Source organism: Onthophagus taurus, chromosome 7, assembly GCF_036711975.1.
Source record: "Onthophagus taurus isolate NC chromosome 7, IU_Otau_3.0, whole genome shotgun sequence".
Taxonomy (NCBI): Eukaryota; Metazoa; Arthropoda; class Insecta; order Coleoptera; family Scarabaeidae; genus Onthophagus; species Onthophagus taurus.
In genome coordinates, this window is record NC_091972.1 from 14,831,637 (window position 1) to 14,849,682 (window position 18,046).

An 18,046-nucleotide genomic window follows, 5' to 3' on the forward strand; every position below is an offset into this window, starting at 1 on the left:
TTCTTCATTTCTTGGTGTTTTTTTGACTTTAAGTGCTTCTCACATACAGTTCTGGGAACCTTTCTGCGAAAATCTAAGCTATACTGGACACCGTTGTAGCTACCATTTTTTCGCTAGCACATCATCCCGCAGAGATTCAAGCAACATTTGCAAATATTAAACATTAAAAATGTGTACTTTAAAAATCACTACAAATAAGAAAGAAACAAATTTTTTTCTTAAATTAATCTTCTTTAAATTAAAACAGTTTACTTTATTATTAAGTTTTAGAATTACATAATAATTTTTCTATGTTAAATAATATATCTATATAACAAAACCTATACAAACAATCAACATTATTAGTAACGAATATCCAAATTTCAATTTATTTCCATCTTTACATCCATTTGCAGTTGAAAATAAAGGCTGAAACAACGCCGTATCTTCGATTTTTGCATTCCAACCAATCACAGTTTCATCTCGATTTTGTACTTTCAACCACAACAGAAGCGGTTGAAAATATTTCAACATCGCATCCGGCGATAATTGGTCCGTTTGTCCTCGCGTCAACATTCTAATAATATCTTTCCAATGTCGAGCTTTACCAACTCGCAAAGCTTGACTCAAAATTCTCCCAGCTTCTCTTGATCTATAGATATCGCAAGTGTGTAATTGTCCGGTATGACCAGTAGCCGAGCATAGAGCATCATGAATTTGAAATTCCAACAATAAAGCGACGTAATATTGGATGTATGGAACATCAGCAACGATGTGGCGCTTACTGATTGGATCTAAATGAGTTTCGGTTCTTGGTATTGGTGGGATTATACCTTGGTAAAGTAAACGAAGTTCCCACCAATTTGTATTCATTGATTTTACACCATTTTTAAATATGCTATATCTCCACTATTAAAAAAATAATACAAAATTATACGATTAGACACAAACTAATAAAATAAAATGAATTACCTGATCGACCAGGAGTGCATAAGGTGCGAAAGCAACTTTTTTTAAAGCCATCAACATCAAAAAATTCATGTTTAATTCATAAGTGTCTGTGTTATTATTAAAAAGACCAACCCTGTGTAAATGAGATGGATTAGAAACCGATAATTGCATAGCGTTAGCAATTCCTTCGTGAAATCCTGGGTTCGCTCCTTCTCTATAAATGAAAGGTTGTTCAGAATATTCCATGTAATATTGTATATGTGCCATTTCGTGATGGATCTTTATTAAATCCTCCATGTTTACTTCAGTACATTGCTTTATTCTAAAACGCAAAACTATTATTTAATCATTTAATAAAATATAGTTGCTAATATAACCTGAAATCGATTCGATTACAAAAATCCCAAGCACTTGCTGTACATTGGACTTTTCTATTATTAGGTCTCTCCTTCATAGATTTCGCCCAAAATTCATTTGAAACAGGACGAAGTCCAAGAGAAGTATAAAATTCTTCTGCCATTTGAAACATTCTAAAAAATCATGGTCCACTAAATCTCAACATTTTCCTAAGTTTAAAAGTACCTTAAAGGTGTGAAACCTTGTCGCAACATTTCATCTGTAACATCCAAAACTTTCTCCTGTGAATAAGGTAATACGATATCCTGAATATTACTCCACTCTTGTCCCCAAATATTTCCTAAAAGATGGGCAGGAATCGGTCCATCTTCTCTAATAGCTTGACCACCATACCTAACATATAATTTTCTTCGTACATAAGTAAATAATTCTTTATACAACGGTTGGATTTTATTCCATGTATCCATTATTTCATATTCAAAGTCATCATCTTCATAAATAAACCTCATGTGTTCTCCTGCATCTAAAAATCCGTCCATTCTAGCAGCTTGATTCGCCAATTGGACGTATCTCATGAACTTATTTTTCATTTGCGGTCCGGATCGATCGTGCCACTCTTTCCAAATATGCAACAACTCAACGGGATTTCTTGAATGCGCCATCAATCTCTTCACATCTGGTTCGAGAGTTAAATCGCAAAAAGTCGAATCGTAATTGTTATAAGGGCAAACCCTAACGTGATTGTAAATATCTTTCATTTCGGAAATCAAATGATAAATTTCGTTGTATTTTTCATCGGATAAACTCGCCCTTCCTTTCGTAACTAAAAATTTTATTTGTCTTCGAGCCATCGGATCTGGAAGATGGGGCCAATCAAACGCAACTGCCCTCTTCCAAGAAACTTTATCAAATTTTGCCCTTAACGTTTGTTCATCTACCATTTTTCGCTTATTAATATCAGTCATGTTTGTGGCGTAATTCCATTGGGCTAAAGTTACTCTAAAGCACATATTCGAAGCTTCCAGATCATATTCTCGTAAAAATTGTAGAGCTTCACCTAAATTGTTGTTGGTGCCCTAGAGAGACAATAATCATTATGTTTACGACCGTGATAATCGCTGTTATTATAAAAATTACTATAAAAATAACGGCTAGGAGTTATATAAGTTGGTAAGTGTAATTAGCTTTTTATAGAGAGCATCCTGGGATTTAAAATTATTCAAATTTTATATCATTTAGTTATTGCTTTCAAGGACAATGTTGAAGTATTTGAAATAAAATAATTTCTTGGAAGGTTATTTTAAAACCATTAAGTTACGCCATGTTTATTTGGCGATTCAATGTTTTTTTGTATGATGATCATCACATAAACTTAAGTATTAAATTATGGTTATCAGCTTTCTCACTCAGATACAAAACAACTAAATTTACTGTTCATTGGAAATCTTACCCATCCAGGAATTTTCTAAACTCTACAGCTATCGTAGTTAAATATGGACCACTCTTTGATACATTTAAATTTCTTTTACTTTTAATAAAGCAGGATTAAATTGTATCAGCAAAGAACAAAACTGATACGAGCCTAGCAAACAAAGATCGGAGATTTCGGGAATTTCCCTAAATTTTGCACACTTGTGCGGTATATAGCAACAACAAACGAATTTTAAGAACATACTCGAACGTTACATCCGATATACGTTATAGCAGCGTACGTTATAACAGGTTGTACTATAAGCAATCTACTATCTATCACTCCTACACCCCGAAAAGTGACCCCGACAACAACCACAAATTCAATTCACCTTGCACTAACTTCTGTAAAAACTTGATACACTGGTCAAGAGATGACCAGTGTATCACGTCCAGTGCAGAAAAGTTGTGATGAAATTTTCCTTTTTGATTTATGGTAAGGACCCTCATGTTTCTCTCTTTTTGCTTTTTATTTTCATCTTCTACTAAAAATGCGGCCAGTACAACTTCTTTTTCACTGCATGAACTATTTATTATTACACACATTAGATTTCTTACTAGCCATTATTAGATACACTGCGAAAAAACAATGACGACGCGCAAGAAGAATCTTGTTACTACTTAGACTGATAACACAAATCTGCAAACAAGGGATGTTGATTGTTGTTGGATGGCTGACGATCATTTCCGAAGTAATTTTCTGCGTGGAATCAGAATCCGAGCTCAGAATTGGATCACTACGTCAGGAATAGTACAGGACTGTTCAATTTCAAATCAAGCGCATTTTGAAGAACAAGGATAGTGTACTGGACACATGAGTTGTTATTCATTTTATTATTGAAAAATTAAATGGCAATACGTGTTGGAGTCGAGTACATTTACCTTAGTATTTTAGATAAGTCAGCAATATTAGTAAGTAGGTTAAATAGGTTTATTAACATGTAGAAAGAGAATAGAATAAGTCGTCGATGCGTTAACACGAAAATGTTATTTATAAGTATTATTAAATAAACGTAGTTATATATAAAATCCAAAAAAGCCTTTTTCTCCTCTCTCGAGGAATCTGGCATCATAAATAAGTTGATCATTACAATAGTACTGAATGATATAGTAGATAGAATAGAGCAATAAAATATTGTGCGTAAAAGCTATTTTTTCCTCTACATAACTTCAGATATCTCAAAATCCTGACGTGATAGTCCAATTCTAAGCTGGGATTATGATTCTACGCAGAAAATTACTTGGAAAATGACGCTCAGCTAGTCTGAGTAATCTGAACTTTTGATAGCTCTAGACCATCATGTCTAATTCCTTGAAATTTCTCTAACTTTATCACCAAGATTAAGTAACTTGCTCTAGTAATGGGTTCACATGGATTCACACAATCCATGAGTAAGCCGTCATGATATCTATGCCCGGAAACTACAACAGAGAAGATTTATGTCTAATCAGAGTGTTCTGGTTTTTATTAAATAATTTTTTCCTATGGAACTGTTGCCAGGTAATTCAAGATTTTACAAAGATCTGCGATCGTAATTCCATATAGCATACAGAGACTTGCTTGTCCTTATGTTTCAAGTACGTTGAATACAAACCTATTATAGTAAAGGACAACATATTGTATCTACATAAATCCTTTATTGTTGCCTTTATTAATTATCACCACAATACTGTTCCTTTGTATCTCTCATTTGCTTTTCCCTCTTTACCTACGTCTGTCACAATCTCACCTCTCTTCCCCTACTCAATATTCTTTTCCAATTCATACCATCTCTCAGCTAGATATTCATCAAAATCGGCCCAATCTTCTTTGTAGAAAAAAATCTGGCGTAAGAATGTGGTCAAATTGGCAGGGAGTTTTCGGGGATTGCAAAATACATATCATAATTTTCGTTTTTCTATGTTCAACATCAACCTTCAAATATGTTGTCTATAGTCCCTCTTTTAAAACCTGATTTTCAATTTGGTGTAATCACTGTTTGCTCTAATTTCGTTCTGAGAATTTCTGTCACAACTCCTGCTTATATTTTACATTAGGTCTGTTTTAGTTCAAGAGTTCTGTAGATTCAAACAGTTCTGAACCTTTCTGCGCATACATATTGGGCCTATTTTGATTCAAGAGTTCTGTAGTTCCGAACAGTTCTGGTCTTTTCAGCGCATACATTTAATGTGTAATATGTAACGTTAAAACAGGCCTATTATGTAGATAGCAAATGTAACCTAATATACCGTTGACAATTAATTCAGTTGTCGTTTATCCTTCCTTTTCCTTCTCATTACTGTATACATAACTTTATATCTAAACTTAGCTTCCCTATATTGAGTCTCTAGCACTTTACCTTTTCTCCACTACCTCATTTATCTTCTTCCTTCCCTTTTGGAGTGTTAGTCACCATGCTTCTACTCATTTTTTCCTAAGCTTTGTTTATTTCTTATGGTCTCTCTTTACTATTATCTCAGTTAACTGTTCCACGCTCTCTATTTATTCTACTTTCCCTACTAAAACTAGAGATATTGTTTTTTCACTGCATTCTGATACGAGTATCGAGTGTCTATAACTTAAACTAATTTAATATAAGCTTATCCAATATGTATTTAATTCCGAATCTTAAGTAATAATACTTATGCCTACACAAATCTTATGATTATTTTAGTTTATATCTATAAAATATATCTCTCCTGCGATAGAATTTTTGGACTCACAGAAGGACAATAAAAATTTTAAACAAATTAAAAATATAGAGATGACTGACACAACTTTTTTATCAACCCAAGAATTTTAATTCTCCCAGAATTGTCTATCTTAGATTGTGTGATCTATGAAACTAGAATTGTTACCTCATTTTTGACGGGGTTCCAAAAGTCAACAATCTAGATTTGTAACAATAACAGTTTTTAACAAAACTCCTATGGTGATTCCTCGTCTACTTTCTGAGGTGTCATTTTCAGTTTAGATTTGATTTCAGTTTTGAAAAATTTTAAATCACTTTTTTTTAGTTATTTAATGGTTACTCGTCATGACTTTCAATAACATTTTGATCTGCAGATATTTGGACAACATATTTTCGGATTGCTTTAATTTCGGATTACAATTAAGGTTTCCAACTTCAATTGTAATGAGTTAATGTTATGAGCAAGAATTATTTTTCAACATCACAAACGATCTTCTGGCTATGTGGCATTAAGTTAGTGGTATCATCTGCTGAGTCAAGCTAAATTCAGATTGTTGATTTTAACATCATCAAGCATCTGGTCAGTTTTTGTCATCAACGATCTATTTGTTTTTGGCTTTCTTCTGGGGAGAGAAACTTCTGGGACAAAATCTAACAGAATTTAAGAATAATAACACAAGATTAATGAAAAATCATTCAAAAATCAAGAACACCAACTCATAATAATTTTAAAATCTTTAATTGATTTGTCAAAAACGAAATAAATTAATTAAGTCTATTATGGTAATCATTGGATCTTAAAAAGATAATGTGATCTCCTTTGTTATGGTTTGATTTATTGAGAATGTTCTGAACATGTCGATTATTCCGAATCGGTCATTCATGTTACGCCTTTTAAATAGGAACAATACGAAGATGCGTGACGGCCTAAATTTAGCAGGCGGAACGTTGCGGAAAAGAGAGATGTGTATAAGCGATTTTACAGTGTCCACTATAATGTATATTGGTACAGTTACACTTTAGGATCTATTATAAAACAATATTCTACCAAATTTCATGGGATATTAAGTAACTAAAATGTAACTTAAACGAACCTTATCGCATCAATTAAGTTCATCAAGTTTTATAATAGTTTAAGTTTTTGAAATATAACTTGTTGCAATCAAAAATTTCTAAATCTTAATTGCATACTACATCCAAAAAGATCATAATCAAAATTTCCGTTTAAAAACACTTTCTAAATTCATAAACATCTTACAACATAATTTTGGCATTACTTGGCTAAAATATTTTACCTGAACAATTCTTCCATCTGACAATCCATAAACCGGTATAAACCCACAAAATACACCAATCACAACCACAACATACGTCATCTTCAATTTGTGGCTTTTGAAATGATCAAAGTCTGAAGACAACTTTAAACTTCGAACTACATGTTATGAATGACAATATAAGGAAATCGCGGATGAGGTGAAGTAGGCACGAGGTTGCGACGACATTCGGGGGAGTGCTATTTTGTTTGGTCGTCTTGTCGCTGGCGTGACAAATTGTCCCTCGAGAACAGTTAGAAGTCGCGGACAGACCGTGACAGTGTCACATCGTTTTCGAAAATTGAAACGTTGAAGACCAAACTCCGCACTTTTTTAACGCGTTAACGAAAGATTATAAACCGATGCGCGTGTCTTCGTTTTTTAACCAGCAATGATGAATGAACTGCTAAACGAACGTGAAGAAGTGAAACTTTTCCAAGCAGTTGGAGGAGTAAAAGAAGAGTTTCACTGCTTTAAGTTTTAACAATGCGTTAAAATTTGTAAAAATTGTAAATTGTGGTACAGATTATTTTTATTATTTCTCATTTACAGAATAAATATATCGGTCGTTTTAATAATAAAACATCTTTAACTATTTTAGGTACATCCATTTCCATGATAATATGATGAGGTTTAAAATTATTTTTGCGCTGATTATCAAAAATAATTTTTCGGCAATAATCTCGAGCAATTTGCATTAAACTAGGCACACATTTTCTTTCGACAAAATAATTTCTCAATTTATTTTTTTCGTTTTGATCAGATTCATTTTGATTTATATAACAATTAAACACTAATCGCTGAACAAATTCTCCGCAATAGTTATCAAAAATAACATACACATCTGATGCTAAAATAAGTTCGATTTCCACACAAAAACCTTTAAAATCATAAAAACATTGAATATCAGATAATTTAATGGGAATTTGTTTACTCAATAGTATTCGAACCCATTTTAAACTATCATTGGTGCGCATAAAACAAGAGTAAATTGGTTTAAAAATAATTAAATCCTCGTTTTCGATATTTCCTATTTGTATTTTGTTGGCAATATTAAACGCTATGTGCATATTTTTAGAAATAGCAGATACCAATAATTTCATGGATTCTTTTGCATCCCCAAATACTTCAATGTAATCAATTAAAATTGTGGCTATTTCGTTGTTATTAACACTAACAGCAATGTTAAAGGGTTTATTTTTGAATTTATCGGTTATGTTTACGGAAGCATTGTAATATAAAAGCATCTTCACGAATTCGACGTTTTGTTGCCAGACGGCTTTGTGCAGCGCCGTTTTTCCATCAATATCTTTAGCATCGATGTTAGCTCCATTTTCAATTAGTAATCGACCGAATTCAACATTTCCAGCTAACACAGCACAATGTAAAGGTGTTGATTTATATAAACCTTCCATGTTGATATCCACCCCCTTTTCGATTAATAATCGCCCAATTTTTATGTTTTTCGAAGCGGCTAAATGCAACGCAGTATTTTGGTTATTATCACTTAAAGTTACATCACATTTATTATTTATTAAAGTAACTATAATTTCAACAGAATCATTATGTTTAAGGGCATATAATAACGGCGTTTCCCCAAGCTTGTTTTTAATATTAATTTCGGTTTCTTTCAAAGTCAACAAATATTTCAATGATTCTAAACTAAAAATTTTTTAAAAAATAATAGAAAAGTAAAGTATTTCATTTCTAACCTTTCGTATTTAGCAGCTATATGCACACAACTGCAACCAAATTGATCGACCAAATTCACCTTGTTGTGGTCAATCTTGAGATATTTTTTAATAATGTTGACGTCATCTTCACGAATAGCTTTAAATAATACCTATGTAATAAAAAGGGAGGGTTAATAAGAATGGCTATTTAGAAGGTCGATGTTTTTTACGTTGAGTTCATCCATTTCAAAAGTTGAAACTACATTGTGAATTATTCAATGGACGTATCTTATCTAAAAAAATAGGGATACGATAACTGATAATGTAATATAACAATTACTTTTAATGAAAAGATCTAATATTATACAATTTTGATTTTGTATCGCAACCACTACATCATTTCAGCTTTACGTGTTGTAGATAAAAGATATTTTCTTGCTTGTCTGTTATACCATGAGGTATCTATCACTAACACGTTGTTTTCTGACTTTAGAAAAGTTCTGATTCCGGATTTACTTATCCTTATTGCTCGATATTTCTTCATTGCTTTGAATTTTTCATGGAACCAGGAGATGTGCCATACTTATATTCATTACGACATATTCATTACAAAAGGGATAAAGGTAATGAAAGCTGAAACGAAGAATTAACTGTGTTCAGATTGCCTTTCAGTGACCATTAACAAATTGCGTTTATCTATGGAAGAGACGAAATTAATAAAGAAGCAAAATAATACAAAAAGAAATGAAGTCAAACGATGGATCTACGACACAACAAAGTATACAATCAGCTGCAGAAGACAATTAAGAAAATGCTTGAGGAGAAGACCTAAATCAATCCCTATGGAAGCTCCCGAAGAACATAAAAAGGAAGCCAGAACCAAAAAAGCCACTAGAAAGTCCGACAAATTAACTATCAGGAAAAAGCGGAACTTTTGAGGGTAATTTAGAATCACAACTTATTATATTCAGAAGAAAGTGAACACAGCACTGAACAATACCGTAAATGAAATCCTTTACTAGTTACAAAAATACCTTTGGAGGAACCCTAAAAAAAATTAGCTTGTCCTATAGCCTTCCTACCCACAGGAACATTTGATTTTTGCAATATATTAGATCTGATGGAATAAAGATGATTTGACTGATAAATCTACAGATAGCAGTACCTCACATATAAGTGTTTAATTGTTAGAGCTTTTAATTCCGCGAACAGAGCTTCATTGGCAAACCTGCTTGACATAAATAATGAGATCCATAGTATTGATTTCTGAACCACTTGCACACGATGAAGGTACTTTTCCGCTACAGCCAAAGCCAGCAAACTAAAGCAAAGCACCGATGTATAACAGTCCGGGAACAAGAAACCTATCAATCTCCTGACCAGATTGTCGAAGATTACTGAAATAATTCTCTTGCAGTGACTGCACGAAGAAACAAAAAGGAAAGAACTGCCCCCGAAGAATCAATTGAATTCAAGGAACGTAGAGAAGCAGACAGCGAATTTTGGAGCGAACCTTGAAAGATGATCGAGGAAAATCTGGGAGCCAACCTAATCAAAATGACGGCTTCTTTTCTAAATGATAGATATTTCTAGCACTTTACCTTCTGCTATATAATATATTAGTACACGATATTCCAGCTACGATGTCTTTCAATTTGCAAATGATACAGAGATAGTGGCCGGACTGAAAAGAAGTTTCGCGGCAGTGCAAGCCAGAAGTGAATGGGCACTTTGAACTGGTACTGCAAACGATGGAGGATTTGATTGAATACGCAGAATACCGGCGAGAATAGCACGAAGAATATGGGGGATCCCAAAGAAGATAAAGTAGATTTTAGTAAATATTAATAATTAATCATTTCAGAAATGAGCTTAATTAGACTACGCGTTTATAAGCCTGACTTGTTTCTATTACCATGAACTATAAGCCATTAAATCGGAAACAGGATATATCGATCCAATACGTACTTTGTATGCAAGTCGACCTCAAAAACCTTCGTGGTATTAAGAAAAACAGCTATTGCAGATTGCAGCATCTTGAGAATAATCCTACCACGACATACGTTTGCTTCCAAGAAATAGAGCACACCCAATTCTCTGTTCATAGATGAATACTCAACTTGTATGTGTCGCAGGCAAATGGTTATTTCAGGTAGATAGCTTTTTCCTAGTCAGATACTGTCTGCCTAGGCAAACAGTAATTCGTTACAGTTTTATCATTAAATGTCTAGGCAAATACTATTGGACAAGACAAATAGTATCTGTCTAATCTTGTTTTAGGCAAATAAAAAAATATTAAAAAAATTATAGATAGCTTCAACTATGTACATATTTTTTATTATGTATTTAATCACAGTACAAATATATGGGTCTTTTTAGTAACAAAATATCTTTAATTATTTTAATTACATCCATTTCCATAATAATATGGTGCGCTTTAAAATTATTTTTCCGATCGTTATCGAAAATAATTTTTCGACAATAATCCCGAACAATTTGCATTAAACTAGGAACACATTTTCTTTCAGCAAAATAACGTTTTAATTTATCTTTTTCATATGGATCGCAAACTTTTGCATTGTTACAACAATTGAATATTAATCGTTGTACAAATTCTCCACAGTTGTTGTCGTAAATAACATACACATCGGATGCCAAAATAGCTTCAATTTCCTCACAAAAATTTTTAATGGCGTAAAAATATTGAATATCCATTAATTTAATTGGAATGCGTTTAGCCAAAAGAATCTGAACCCACTTTAAGCTATTATTTGTGCACATGTAACAAGAGTAGATTGGTTTAACAATAAATTCCAATTCCAATATGTTTTCCCATTCTGCTCTTTGTATTTTATTGAGGATCTTTAAAGCGATTGGCATGTTTTGAGAAATGGCAGACATTAACAAGTTGATAGAGTCTTTTGTACGATCGAACTCATCGACGTAGTCGATTAAAATCGTTGCTATTTCATCGTTTTTATGACTAATGGAAACATGCAAAGGATTGCATTTTAAATTATCGAGGATATTAACGGAAGCATTGTAACGTAAAAGCATCTGTACAAAGTTTACATTCTTTTTTGCTACAGCCTTATGTAACGCCGTTTTGCCATGGATATCCTTTGCATCAATTCTAGCCCCATTCTCCAGCAGTAACCGAGCGAATTCTATATTTTTATGTATAACAGCGTTATGTAAAGGTGTGGATTTTAAAACATTTTGAGCATTAACATCAGCCCCTTTTCTGATTAGCAATTGAGCTATCTTTATATTTTGTCTGGCAGCTAAATGTAACGGCGTCTCTCCCAACGGGTCTTTGAAATTAATTTGAGCTTGATTTAGAGAAAGTATATATTCCAATGATTGCAAACTAAGAATAAAAAGAGTTAAATAAAATAAATTCATAAAAGAAATTTAAAAAAATTTTTTCCTAACCTCCCATAATTTGTAGCTATATGCATGCAAGTAATACCATCAGGATCCAAATTCACTATGCTGCGGTTCTTGTTGATATGCTGTTTTACCTTATCGATGTCATCTAAACAAATGGCTTTAAATAATCTCTACGCAATAAGAAAATAAATTAATAAGAATGTTTTCTTTTAAGGTAGTGCTTTTTTTTACTCTAAGCTCATCCTGATCACTTTCATTGGTCATTTTCAAAATTTTCCGTCGTTTGGGAAATTCAAACTATCTTCTGAATCAGTCAAAACCTTTAATTTTATGTTGTAAGATTAAACATTATTAATTAAACATACCATAACATAAGTTCCGATCATTTTCAAAAATTTGTAATAGCCCTCTATTATCAGAAAACAAATGTTGAAGTTATCGCCCCAAAACGATAATTTTTTGTAAAAATATACACATCAAGAAATTGACCCTTAATGATTTTATGTTGTTAATAAATTCATAAATATTGTCAATGTCATTATTGACAATTAAATGTATGTCAAATAATGTCAGTGTTGACAGGCAATAATAACAATTTTAATGTTGTCTCAAATTTCATTTTGCAACTTCTTCTTAGGAACCGGAAATCTCACTTCTCGACCCTATTCTTCTTCGTCTTTTCTGGTTTCTGGACTTCCTTTGATTGCACTGGACTAGATGGAACTGGCACCTTAGAAACTACTCATTATACCAAACTACTTCTCTGTATCCATCTATGCTCTTGGAACTCTCCGACGAATTTTGACTCTTAGCCTAATTCCCACTCAAAATTGATTCAAAGACCTAAAGAAGATAGAATCCTAATGAAGTTTCTAAGACCGACCAAGGGCTGTAACAGATTGGATCATATCAGAAACGAAGATATTAGAGAGAAACTGGAAATTTTTGCAGTTAACGATAGAATCAAAGAATACAAAGAGTAATAGATGGACCACGTGCAGAAAATGCAGTATGACAGAATACCAAAATTAGCACTGCAATATGAACCAAGAGAAAGACGATCAATGGGACGCCTGAGAAAGAGGTGTTCTGAAAGATAGGTACAGGTCAACAAGATCTAACCCGTTAAGTAGACGATTTTTTTGTTTTTGTCTTTCGATCTTCGTATCATTATTTTGAGAAGGATTCTCTGTATGATTTCTCCTCGACTTTAGTTTAGTACGGAACGTTTTCAGTGGTCCGAGTTTAGTTCGGCTAATGGAAACAATTGTTTAGGTTAAGAGCGTTCAAACTCAAAGTCACTGGTGGGCCAAAAGCATGTAGTCCGTAGACTACACTTATAGGTACTTCCAAACATTGACAGGATTTTACAAATAAATTTTCTCATTTCTTGGTATTGAACAGGCAAGTACTTATAAAATTCGAATGCACCCACACTATCAAATTTTTATCTTAAATGAGTCTGACACTGAATCTCAATCACTTCCATCTACAAGTGAAGAGGAACTTTATCAATATCGATAGTGAAAAGAGCAGTAAATAAAGAAAATTGTTTTCTTGGGACTTAAAATCCTGAAAACGCTTTTCAAATTCTGTCAAAAGGCTTCCAATTTTCTCTGCATACATTTTGTGTGATATTAGGACACTTGTACTTTCCTGATACGCCTTACAAGTCGGAAACAAGTCTACTGCTAACTGTTTTTTTCACAGCATCATCTTACACTTGAAAGCTTTCACATGATCATGCATATCTGTTATAACTTGACGTGGTCTTTGCAATTTCGTATTTAGGTCCGACAAGTGTTTTTTGATATCTACCATAAATGAAAGATCTTGTAAAAAAAAGTACGTTGGATAATAAGCTGACATCCTTTCACTTCCATGAAAGAGCGTGTTTCTTCTTTAAGTTTTCAAAACCGATCGAAAATCATAGAACACAAAAGCTATCGCACTTCTGCATAATAAAGGAAACATGTGCACTCACTTTCTAAATCACGTAAAAACACAGAAAACTTATGAGAATAAAACTTCTTGATGGATTATACAATGAACATGATGAAAATCTGGTTTGTCACTGCCCGTTTTTCTGATCTTTGTAATATTTTAATTAAGCCATTATTTATTCCAGTCATGGACGGAGCTTCGTCTGTTGCACAGTTTTGACAAATCTAAATTGTACTTTTGCAGAATTCCATAAGCAGCATTCAAAATATCCTTCCCAGTTGTTGTATCATGCTACTAATTCCATTAATTCTTCATAAACGTTGATATCTCTATCAACAGCACGAAGGAAAACAGCAAATTTTCAACTCAATATGAAAACTCCATTTAAAGTTGACATCCACTATGAATCCCAAGTACCTGGTTCTGTCCGCCCTTTTTATAAAACCATAGCAAGAACAATTATGACCACTGATTAAGCAATCTCTATTGTAAATACGAATCTCATTCGAGATATAGAGGATAATTGTAACTTTGGAACGTCAAAAAGTAGGATTTTATGAAATTTAAGGACATAATGTACTTAATAAAAGACGTATGTCTAGTAGCAGTAGTAGCAGCATCATACCACGAAACTCTGCAAACCAGAAGAACTGTGTCATAATGTAACAATTGTTCGCCCATAAATGTATGAATTAGTTAATATACACCAGATTCCCAATTCAATTTGGCAATCAGTATATTATGAGCCACAGTATCAAATGCCTTCGCCAAATTCAAAAATATTTCTATAATGGGAATAGATGCATCTAATCACTCACTTTCTTGATGAATACAGCAGAAACATCATCAAACCCCCTTCTTTGACGAAAACCGTACTGACAACTGGATATAATGTTGCAGGAAGTTAAAAAGTTTTTCTAACTGATTTTTTAAACTTTTTCAAACATTTGCTGACAGAGAGATAAGCTTATAGTTTGTGAGCTCTGTAACACAACCTGTATCATACATAGGAATAACAAAGGATGTGACAAATTATCCACTGCTAACTGTTTTTTCACAGCATCATCTTACACTTGAAAGCTTTCACATGATCATGCATATATGTTATAATTTGACGTGGTTCTTGCAATTTCGTATTTAAGTCGAACACGTGTTTTGTGATATCTACCATAAATGAAAGATCTTGTAAAAAAGGTACGTCGGATAATAAGCTGACATTTTGTCGTTTCACTTCTATGCAAGAGCGTATTTCTGTTCTTTAAGTTTTTAAAACCGATCGAGAATCATAGAACATGAAAGCTATCGCAATTCTGCATAATAAAGTAAACCTGTACACTCACTTTCTAAATCACGTAAAAACACAGAAAACTTTTGAGCATAAAACTTCTTTGTAGATTATACAATGAACATGATGAAAATCTGGTTTGTCACTGCCCGTTTTTCTGATCTTTGTCTGTAATATTTTAATTAAGCCATTATTTATTCCAGTCATGGACAGAGCTTCGTCTGTTGCACAGTTTTGACAAATCTAAATTGTACTTTTGCAGAATTCCATAAACAGCATTCAAAATATCCTTCCCAGTTGTTGTATCATGTTACTAATTCCAGTAACTCTTCATAAACGTTGATATCTCTATAAACAGCACGAAGAAAAACAGCAAATTTTCAACTCAATATGAAAACTTCATTTAAAGTTGGCATCCACTATGAATTCCAAGTAGAAGAACAATTATGACCACTGATTAAGCAATCTCTATTGTAAATACGAATCTCATTCGAGATATAGTGGGTAATTGTAAGTTTGGAACGTCAAAAAGTAGGATTTTATGGAATTTAAGGACATAATGTACTTAATAAAAGACATATGTCTAGTAGCAGTAGTAGCAGCATCATACCACGAAACTCTGCAAACCAGAAGAACCGTGTCATAATGTAACAATTGTTCGCCCATAAATGTATGAATTAGTTAATATACACCAGATTGCCAATTCAATTTGGCAATCAGTATATTATGAGCCACAGTATCAAATGCCTTCGCCAAATCCAAAAATATTCCTACAATGGGAATAGATGCATCTAATCACCCACTTTCTTGATGAATACAGCAAAAACATCATCAAACCACCTTCCTTGACGAAAACCGTACTGACAACTGGATATAATGTTGCAGGAAGTTAAAAAGTTTTTCTAACTGATTTTTTAAACTTTTTCAAACATTTGCTCTCAGAGAGATAAGCTTATAGTTTGTGAGCTCTGTAACACAACCTATATCATACATAGGAATAACAAAGGATGTGACAGATTATCCACTGCTAACTGTTTTTTTCACAGCATCATCTTACACTTGAAGCTTTCACATGATCACGCATATCTGTTATAACTTCACGTGGTCCTTGCAATTTCGTATTTAAGTCTGACAAGTGTTTTGTGATATCTACCATAAATGGAAGATCTTGTAAACAAGCTACGTCGGATAATAAGCTGACATTTTGTCCTTTCACTTCTATGCAAAAGCGTATTTCTTCTTTAAGTTTTCAAAACCGATCGAGAATCATAGAACACAAAACGTAAAACACAATACGTAAAAACACAGAAAACTTTTGAGCATAAAACTTCTTGGTGCCCGTTATTCTGATCTTTGTAATATTTTAATTAAGCCATTATTTATTCCAGTCATGGACGGAGCTTCGTCTGTTGCACAGTTTTGACAAATCTAAATTGTACTTTTGCAGAATTCCATAAACAGCATTCAAAATATCCTCCCCAATTGTTGTATCATGCTATTAATTCCAGTAATTCTTCATAAATGTTGATATTTCTATCAACAGCACGAAGAAAAACAGCGAGTCTGATTTTCATTTTATCTAATCACTTATATTGGCAACAACTCAGTAACTCTTTCAAAGACAGTGTTCCGGGACAAGGATATATTTTGAAAACTTTTTTATAAATTCACATTCAACAAATGGTTTTGAGTATTTGTTTCTAATCATGCCCGTATACTGGCCAAACTTAGTTGTATGACAATCATTTATACAGGGCTGTCCCGAAACTCAACGTCAAGCGGGCACCGGGTGAGAGGCCAACCCATACCTGTTCTGGAAAAAATGAGAAAAAACTTTCATGTCTAGTAAGTAGTTACGTTGAGTTTCGGGACAGCCTGTATAACGACGTTTTGTATTATATAATTTTAGGACACCGACTGTAGTGTTACAAATCAAGCAAATAATTTTGTCTTTTACTTCACAGCAAAAACAACTATAATTCGAATCGATCGGTCAAAATCTCAGATGGGAGAAGAGAGCAGACAGTAAGTTGCAATTTGGAGAAGAGTGAAGGAGTTCCAACACTGGAGTCCGGCAGGGTGTCCTAAGAGTTCGCAGTTCGTGGTAGATATGAAGAGTTAGAGTTCCAAGAGAGCATTTCAGTGGGGATGTTTGGAGGAAGAAGCTGAGAGTTAGCAGTGAGTTTTAAGTGGGAATTCGATCAAGACTTAGAGTCTGGTAAAGAGTTTCCAAGACTAGAGATGGATTCAGAGAAGTAGTTCGGCGGATTGAGTAATTACTAAGGATACAGTTCCATCTAGTCCAATCCAGCCAAGAAGTCCAGAAGCTGGAAAAGAAGAAGAGTGTATATAGTCGAGAAGCAAGATTTCTGATTAAGAGAAGTTATTCCTAAGAGAAACAGATTTTCTTCTTCTTTTGCCAAAATTCAATCAATTCACATTAATTTTTTCCCGCCTATAAACATAAATAATTTTATCATTTTCAAAATAACATTTAGTATCTATACGGAAATAATTCCCCATGTCTCCATTATAAAGATAATAATAATCATAAAACTGGTATCAGCAGATTTTTATTTAGTTCGATTATCTGATACAATAATAATTGATAACAATCATGAAAAAGGGGGAGAGTAAAATCAGTAAAAATCGACCGAATCCGAGTCCGAGGCAGTGCGAGGCGAAGAGTAAGAAAACGTCTATGTTTTTCGGGGCACGCATGCGTGAGTGTCAATCTACGCCGTACGCGTTCCCGCACCTAAACGAACGTGCAAAAATAACAAGACCGGGGGACGTCGCGTCGCAGATAGAGTCGCCCCGCAAAAATAACAAACGACCTCTTGTTAAAGTGCAATATGGCAGTGAGAAAGCAATAACTTTACGTAAGATCTGTACTTACGCGAGGCGAACGTTCGAAAGTGAGCTTACTAAAAAAGCACGTGTTTGGGTCTTCTAGTGAGAAAAAAAACCAGTGGAATTCACGGTGATTCCTCTTGTATGCTGTGATGT

At 33.5% G+C, this 18,046-nt stretch overlaps 3 protein-coding genes across 4 annotated transcripts; all 3 read right to left on the reverse strand.

Annotated features, from left to right (window-relative positions):
* Nucleotides 1-238: 238 nt before the first annotated feature.
* LOC111413086 (angiotensin-converting enzyme-like) lies at nucleotides 239-18,006 on the reverse strand. Of its 2 annotated transcripts, none has more exons than XM_071198069.1 (5): nucleotides 17,937-18,006; nucleotides 1,513-2,363; nucleotides 1,308-1,460; nucleotides 952-1,252; nucleotides 239-888 (listed from the first exon to the last, which is right to left on the reverse strand). In XM_071198069.1, exons 2-5 carry the CDS (start codon nucleotides 2,295-2,297, stop codon nucleotides 307-309), a joined length of 1,821 nt encoding a protein of 606 aa, XP_071054170.1. In that variant the 5' UTR covers nucleotides 2,298-2,363; nucleotides 17,937-18,006; the 3' UTR covers nucleotides 239-306. The 2 variants fall into 2 exon arrangements, with proteins under 2 accessions (XP_071054170.1, XP_022899695.2); XM_023043927.2 differs by lacking the exon at nucleotides 17,937-18,006 and adding an exon at nucleotides 6,725-7,190.
* Nucleotides 7,257-9,095, reverse strand: LOC111413064 (ankyrin repeat domain-containing protein 7-like). The gene is made up of 3 exons (XM_023043892.2): nucleotides 8,646-9,095; nucleotides 8,455-8,585; nucleotides 7,257-8,404 (listed from the first exon to the last, which is right to left on the reverse strand). The coding sequence occupies exons 1-3, from the start codon at nucleotides 8,658-8,660 to the stop codon at nucleotides 7,285-7,287; spliced, it is 1,266 nt and encodes a 421-aa protein (XP_022899660.2). The 5' UTR covers nucleotides 8,661-9,095; the 3' UTR covers nucleotides 7,257-7,284.
* LOC111413089 (receptor-interacting serine/threonine-protein kinase 4-like) lies at nucleotides 10,762-12,072 on the reverse strand. Its single transcript, XM_023043931.2, has 3 exons — nucleotides 12,040-12,072; nucleotides 11,851-11,978; nucleotides 10,762-11,785 (listed from the first exon to the last, which is right to left on the reverse strand). Exons 1-3 carry the CDS (start codon nucleotides 12,070-12,072, stop codon nucleotides 10,762-10,764), a joined length of 1,185 nt encoding a protein of 394 aa, XP_022899699.2.
* Nucleotides 18,007-18,046: the final 40 nt, after the last annotated feature.

Bases quoted from the DNA above. Each gene is read 5' to 3' on its own strand.
- LOC111413089 (XM_023043931.2), bottom strand. From the start codon at position 12,072: ATGACCAATGAAAGTGATCAGGATGAGCTTAGA. The intron at 11,979-12,039 runs GTAAAAAAAAGC...CTTATTGCGTAG, and splicing joins GTGATCAGGATGAGCTTAGA to AGATTATTTAAAGCCATTTG. The intron at 11,786-11,850 runs GTTAGGAAAAAA...TTTTATTCTTAG, and splicing joins ATAGCTACAAATTATGGGAG to TTTGCAATCATTGGAATATA.
- LOC111413064 (XM_023043892.2), bottom strand. The intron at 8,405-8,454 runs GTTAGAAATGAA...AAAAATTTTTAG, and splicing joins ATAGCTGCTAAATACGAAAG to TTTAGAATCATTGAAATATT.
- LOC111413086 (XM_023043927.2), bottom strand. From the start codon at position 6,805: ATGACGTATGTTGTGGTTGTGATTGGTGTATTTTGTGGGTTTATACCG. The intron at 1,461-1,512 runs GTACTTTTAAAC...ATGATTTTTTAG, and splicing joins CAAGGTTTCACACCTTTAAG to AATGTTTCAAATGGCAGAAG. The intron at 1,253-1,307 runs GTTATATTAGCA...TTTGCGTTTTAG, and splicing joins TGTAATCGAATCGATTTCAG to AATAAAGCAATGTACTGAAG.